The sequence below is a fragment of the Charadrius vociferus genome, unplaced genomic scaffold (genome assembly GCF_000708025.1).
Source record: "Charadrius vociferus isolate BGI_N301 unplaced genomic scaffold, ASM70802v2 scaffold32, whole genome shotgun sequence".
NCBI classification, from domain to species: domain Eukaryota; kingdom Metazoa; phylum Chordata; class Aves; order Charadriiformes; family Charadriidae; genus Charadrius; species Charadrius vociferus.
Genome location: NW_009647856.1, coordinates 1,933,156 through 1,940,634, shown reverse-complemented (window position 1 = coordinate 1,940,634; position 7,479 = coordinate 1,933,156). Strand labels below are relative to the sequence as shown.

Sequence of the window (7,479 nt, the reverse complement as noted above, 5' to 3'; positions counted from 1 at the left end):
GCTATGCTAGAGTTATTTTACTTTCTGAAAAATCATGAGGAGAGCTATCTAGACCTGAATTATTTTATTTTTTTTTTTAATGCAGCAAGAGGATAAAGAGCAGGATTCATCGATACATGGAATCTGAAGTAAACATGGATGATTACAGGCACCAGGACTACAAGAAGCTTACCTTTCATGTAACAGAATATTTAAATCACTGTGGAATCATGTGGTGCATACAGAAAAGGCTTCACAATGGGTACATAACAGGAATAACGTTAAGGAATTGCTAGATCATATACTTGTGTTACTCTGAGTTTAATGCTCATCTGTTTTACGAGGATATGCTTTCAATTGTGCTTGAAAAGGCTCAAGTAACTTGTTAACTTTTTCCAGTAGCAAACAGTGCTGTTGCCCAAACACTGAATTTCAAGTGTGCTTGCATACTGCTCTGGGTTAACTTACTTAACATGAACTTTGGACAGTGCTCATTAGTGGGTGGTGTGCTACCGGGCAGGGCTGCCTTTCAGACAAACCTCAGTAAGCAATGAGCCAACATGAACCTCATGAAGCTCAGGGGCAAATGCGAACTCCTGCATCTGGAGCAGAGTAACTCCATGAAACATCACGAGCTGGGAGCTGACTACAGTGGCTTTGCAGAAAAGGACATGAATGGTGGACAGTAAGTTGAGTATAAATAGCAACATGCTATTTATAGGCATGACCAGGGCTAGCCACATACCGGGCTGCCTTAAGAATACAGACATCAGGTCAAGGGATCTCTTCACTGAGCTCTCCTGAGGACACATCCAGAGAAATGTTTCTAGGTTTTGGATAACTAATTAAAAAAAAAAGAGATTGTCATGAGCCAATGAAGAAGATTAGAAGGCTGAAGCACATGGGGAAGATGGTGCTGGGTTTGCTCAGCCTGGTTAAGGAGAGGATCTAACTGTAGTCTTCCATTCCAAAAAAGGGGAGCTGACAGAGCTAAACTCTCCTGAGAAAAGAGTCAACAGTCATGTGCTCCAGCAAAGGAAATTCCAACCAGAGAAATGGAAAAAATTCTTCACACTGAGTATTTAAGTGCTGAAATGGGCTAACTGGAGAGGCTGTGAAAGTTTCGTCTTTGGATACTTCATAATTTAGCAATGCAAAGCCCTGAGAAACTTTAACTTTGAACTTATCTCTGCTTTGAGACGAGGGTTAGACTAAAGACCTCTGGAGATCCCTTCCAACCTAAATTGTTTTATTTTGTTAGAGAAATCTCAACTAATTTAACCTTTAATTTATGAAGCTAGTCTATGAGTTCCTAAAACCTCAAGGAGTTTAACATGACACTCTGCAATGCTTCCTTCTGAAGGAATCTCTATACTTTAATATAAAATCATTTCAGTAAGACCACTTACCTGTGTGTCTGGAGAAGGGGGGGTTAGAAAAAGATGAGCCATCCTTGCTGGTGAATGATATATCTCAGGTATCACCTGACTTTCACGTCAGTGTATTCTGTTTTGACTCCTCCAACATATGTACCATATGTACCATGGACCTCCATCCCACAACATCTTGACCTTCTCTGTCAGTAAACTCTGTGGATCCCACTTTATAATTGTGCACATTCACAAACAGAACTAATGCTTCTCCAGAATAGAACACAGGAGACCGACCTGTGAACTTGGATCTGCAACCACAAATTTCAATATATTCCTCTGCTGAGGGGACAGACAGTCCAGAGGGGTTTTCCTGATTAAGTCACCTTATCTTATAAGATATCTGAACAGAGGGTAGTAGCATGGTAAGATCTAAATAGTCATCTCTCCATCAAATCTTGTGGCCAAATTCTAAAATGTAATGTGCCCAAAGGAGTATGTCTGGATTCCCCAGAAGGAAACAGAGGAAGTCTGAGCTCTGCCTACCCTTGAGTCAACAGGAGTGAGTGTGCCACATATGTGCACTGGCAGAACGGATGGCAGTAGTGCTACAGGGAAAACCAGGGAACCTGGAGAACCTGCTGTCAGTGACACTGGAAGGTCTGCTTCCATCATGGAAACAGAACGATGAATAACAGAAGGATTAATTCAGCCTCCCACAGTCATTTCTATAAACATTTACAGTAGTACAAACCTGGCCGGTAACACCAGTTTGATGATTGTCACATTTACTTGGTCTATGCCAGATATCTCAGGGCCACAGTACAGTTGGTGTTGAGACTGATACATTTCCCTTTGGCTTGAGATATATGGATATGATTCTTAAGAGGAGCTAGGTACTTATCTGGACAATTTTTTGTGGGCTTCACATCATACTCAAGCTTCAACACTTTCAGTTTTGTGACTGAGCCACAATACCTTGGAAGTGGATCAGACTGGTAAGAGTAGAGAGAGCTTGAGAAGCTCTCCATGGCCAATCTAGTCCCCAAAGGTTCTCCAGCTGTTAGACTTTACTGCCAGGATAGATGGCCACTTCTGAAGTCAACCCTAGCAGCTTCTTCCAGGTCCATTTTACGTTCTTGTGAGTCTGAGAGCCGAAAAGCTCACAGAAGGATTAACATCCACCTGGTATATCACCTATAGCAGTCAAGCAGTATGGGCATGCCTACACTGCACAAGGCAGACGACAATCCAAACTAAACACCACGTAGTGAAACATGGCCCTGTGTGGACATAGTACCCTGGATCCACAAACATTTCAGCCCCATGACTCTGGCCGAGTGCCAGAGGTAATAAACCATGACTCTTAACAGGTTTCAAAAGTTCTGGCTTTGTGCCAAGCTAATGCAGCTTGCCATGGATCCAAGCTAATATCAGTGCTGACTGGGAGCATATATGGAGTCTCTGTACTTGCTTTGTTATGTCTCTAGAATATTGGTCATTCAGCAGATATCTCTGCACATCAGTAGTTACAAAAGTCTAGATGGGCTTGTCAACGTTCAGGGTGTAAGGGAAACTTTTTTTTCTCCACTAAAATGTTGCCAACGAGCAACAGAGCAATTCGGAGCTGTTTTGTTTCTTCTTGTGCATCGGAAGCAATTTAGTAGCCAACTGAAAGAGCAGAAGAGTTTCCTTTGATTGTAACAGGCATTGTACTGAAGATTTTTCAGGCTTCCTTTATTTACTGAAGGAAATGTATTGAAAGTTCCTAAATTTAGAGAATTCTATTCTTACTAAAACTTCCTCCTTTTTCAATGTCATTCCTCCAAATTTTATCAGGGAAAAGGGAAAGCATTAGTTATAATGAAACATGGAAAAGATGAACAGACTCCAGTCGGAACAGTTTGTAAATGCAAAATAAGAGAAAAAAAACTTAGAAGGTGTGAATTTCCTAAGCTATTCCACTTTCTTTGACTGGGAAGTGTACAGTACTTTCAGAAGAAACTTAAAAGGAAAACCTAAGTTAATTGAAAGAAAAAATTAACAGAACAATCAATATTATTTGCCAAACAAAAAGCCCAAACCAGTATACCTTTAATACAAGTTCCAAAATAAAAATTTGGAATTGGAATCCAGAATCCCAAATCTATGAATTCTGAACAGATCACATGAAAAAGCCTCCCAGAAAGTCTCTTGTAACTCTCACTGGCTACAGCATGCCTCTAGTTTACACTCTATATTATCAGCACCACCTAGAGTGCATCACTAGAAATAACTCTAATAATACAAAACTAATATTCTTTACAAGTTACTACATTTCAAAGGAACATTTTCCAGACTTAGTCGCTTTCAAAGACTTCCAGATCAAATATACATGGCTGATACAATAGACGAGACGCAGGGAGAGACCATAATTTTATTATTGCACCTAGAAGAGGTAGAGAAAAGATATCACAAAACATTTTAGATTCAACTGAACCCTGTAAGGCTGTGTCTATTGTTTCCGGCTTAACCATTAGCAGAAACTTCTTCAATCAAAATATAGTTAGTGATGATGATGATGTCCAAAGCAGAACAGAATCCTGTTCACTTTCGAGAGAAACAGAAACAGATTGCTGTGGTTTTTTCACTAAACTATTTAGTTAAGAGTTTGAAGGCAGAAGTGAGCAAATCAAATGGAAAAGATGTTAGAGATATTGCATGTTTATGAAGTTATTATCTTTATTTCTATACACAGTCTGTTTACAGCCTGCTTGTATCAGACACCTATTTATTTAAAGCCAATTCCTGTATGTAGTCATTATAGCAACAGAGAATGTTAGGAAACATGATATGGGACGTACATTTGATTTTCCATTGCTTTCCATCTAGGAAAAATGATGTAAAGCTTTCATCTTGATTTATTTACACTCATTTTCTCCCAGTATGGTCCCAGAATGGGACCTAGTTTACCATTACACTATTCCAGTTTGATACTGTAAAAATTAAATGCAAAATGAATAGAGTTATACTAGTATATGCCTGGAACAACTCTGAAGTGAAACGGGCCCTTAATCTAGAGATTATGTTCTTCTCTGTGATTTGCGACTATATCAGTTAATTTGTAAATTCTGTTAGTGTTCAGAAATGCTCAAACAAACAGACTTGCTTTTCAAACCCACTGAAATCCATGGGAGCACTGGACTTGCCTACAGTTTGGATAGACCAACACCTGGCACTGATATCATACTTCTGAAGTTGCTTATTTTCATTTTTTAAACAAACCAGTTGTTACTATGTCTGCATAAAGATCTTATTTTAGCCTACGTTAAAGAATAAACAAAGTAGGAATACAGGCTTAAAAAAACCATTTTCTTGCATTGTAAATTTATATGCAAAAATTCAGCTGTTAACAAGCCCTGATTACTCATTTCTGGCAAAGCAGTGCAAGGAGACTGAAAACAGGGCTTCCAGCTCTGCTGATTGAGAAGCATGTACTGAAAAAACACAACTTCAGATCTTTATTGCAGTATGTGGTATTAATTTCAAGTCTGAGAAGACACTATTGAATGGGACGAGCAGAGCAAGGACCTGTCTTTTCTGAGAAGACAGCTGCCTCCTGCTCTAATGGCACAAAACTCATTAGTACCACTGGTGATCTTTATTCCTCTCACTCCCACCTTCCCCATCCAGTACCAGTTGCCCTCCTGTTACATCTGGGGTCCACCTACTTCTGCTGTGGGAAAGCTGCTTTGCTTAACTCATCCTGGACAGGATGAGTTAAATGCTTTGCTTTTGGCCCTCTTCCTCGTTTATCTTCTGGCCTAAAAATACGTCTAACATCACTGAAGCTGAGCTGTATGCATATATTTCCCTTCAACATTATTTCCAGGCTAAAGTTTATAAGCTTACATACTGTAAAGTCAGAGCGTTAGTGACTATTACTAATCAATAATTTTAAAATTGTAATATCATTTCTATGTTTGTACATTTTATATAATTGAAATACTTTATAAAGTGAATATGTATAACATTATGATTAACTATAGTGTTGCACACTAATAATATTTATTTTATTGAAATTCTTCATCTGAAGAAAAGGGACAAAAACCAAAGTATATTGGATCTTTTAGTCCTGACAGTAATTCTACTCTTATACACTATCACCAAATTACAGTAGAGTATATTTTCTCTATATACTGCTGACATGACATGCAAAGTAATATTTCCACCATATTGCATAAAATACTTCTATATTACTATTGCATTATGAAGAAACTAAGAATAAATTATTACATCAGTGGGGAGAATCTGACCTGTGTCCTTTCTTACACAAAAATCTTATGGTGCCGTCAGCCAAAACTTATAACTGCTAACAACACCAAAGAAGAATAGAAAAGACTATGACATTCATCAAGGAATGGCTGCACAAAAGTATCCCAAAAATGTTACAAAATGCAGTAAATTACCCATTACCATTACAACAAAATAAATGCACTTGCCATAATATGAAAATGCAGCAAACATTCTGCATGTTAACTAATAATTCAAAACAAAATATGTCTTAATTATGTAAAACCAAATTCTGTTATTTAAAAATAAAGAATACATATATTTAGAGCTACAACCACTGAGAAAGATTAAAAATAACAAATATGCAAATGCTTTGAAGACATATAAACCTGCTTTTGCTTCAGGGCACCAACACTGATTCACAAGCTGAAAAATTTTTCCTTGAGCTATTCCCAATTTTATTGTTTGAAGATATTCTGCACATTTCTTTGAAGCATGTAAAGCTGGAACCTGTCTGAAGAAGGAGATAGATCTATCCCGACCTTGGTTTTGCTCTTGAACGCATCATTTTAATTCTATGACATCATAATAGTACGTTTTTACATCCGTATATCAATCCTTGGCTGTAGCATCCCCATATCATGTGACAAGTGAAAAGAGACTGTTTGATTTTAAGGCTGAACCCAGAAGTTGAATGGGATTTTTACATTTTCTTGAAGCACAGGCTGTTGACCTTCTTCTGAATTAAAGCAACTAGTCTGATAAGAAGCAAATCAGCTGGACAAACAGAGGATTTTTAACACCTCAAGATGGGCAGTGGAGCCAGCTCTGAGAGCAAGGAATCAGCCAGGAGATCCAGGGAACTGGAAAAGAAACTCCAGGCAGATGCAGCGAGGGAAGCCAGGACAGTCAAACTACTGCTCTTGGGTAAATAGAATAAACATTGCTCATAATGCTTTTCTGTTGAGGGGTTATTTTGCTCTGGAATTACATTTCAGTACAGTGAATTTCCCACCTCTCACTATTTTCTTTGAAGAAGACAATCCTGTAACATGTGCACAAAATGTTATCTAGTTATGAACACTCATGAAGCAAACAATTAAGTCACAGGGAACAGGCTGGAAATGGCTATGTCATTGCATGTATTCAATTTTAAATATTATAAATCATTGCCTTTGAAAAGATTTGAGAAAATAAGAACCTACTGTTAGAATAAATGTTATGATGCTTACTTACACAGCATGTAGCACAGACTTATCTTTTTTTTTTCATGGATCTATAAGCATTCATTTGCAGCAGGATTAAGTGAGATAACTGGTTACATAGAAAATCCACAGGTGTCACAAGGTATTGCTATTGTTTATTTTCCAAACTGTTGCACTTCATTTTTTACAGAAGCAGAAAGTGAATTAGAAGGGCTTTTTTCAATGTATAAAAATGACATTGTGGAGAGTGGAATAGAAAGTAATGAAATAAGATGAATACAGATGAATATGCTCACAGACTATTACTTCTAACCCACACTATGATCAATTTATTAACAGCCAGCGGGTGTAATGGCAAAAGAAAAAACTATTTTTTTTCTTGATACAGCTTTATTTTTCTTTTTTCCATGGTACTGCGTGGCCTACAAGAAATATCCAAAAGCACAATAACAGTGCCACTGTCTTAATATTTTTCTCCTAACAGTACGATGCCTGCCATGAGAGTTTACATTGGTTTCACCAAACGAGTAGAACAGCCTTTGATCATTGAAATGTTATTTTTTCTTCATTGTAACTGCAATGTTTACAAATGCTTTTAAACTGACATTTATTCACACTTAGCTAGATCCCTTTGATAAAAGTAAATCAGCTTA

General features: G+C 37.7%; 1 protein-coding gene across 1 annotated transcript in view; it reads left to right on the top strand.

Annotated features, from left to right (window-relative positions):
• The first annotated feature begins 6,430 nt into the window (after positions 1-6,430).
• Positions 6,431-7,479, top strand: part of GNAT3 (guanine nucleotide binding protein, alpha transducing 3) — a 25,912-nt gene continuing 24,863 nt past the window's right edge. The window contains exon 1 of the mRNA XM_009882922.1: positions 6,431-6,548. Coding sequence (XP_009881224.1) covers positions 6,431-6,548 — 118 coding nt within the window. The remainder of the gene's footprint in view (positions 6,549-7,479) is intronic.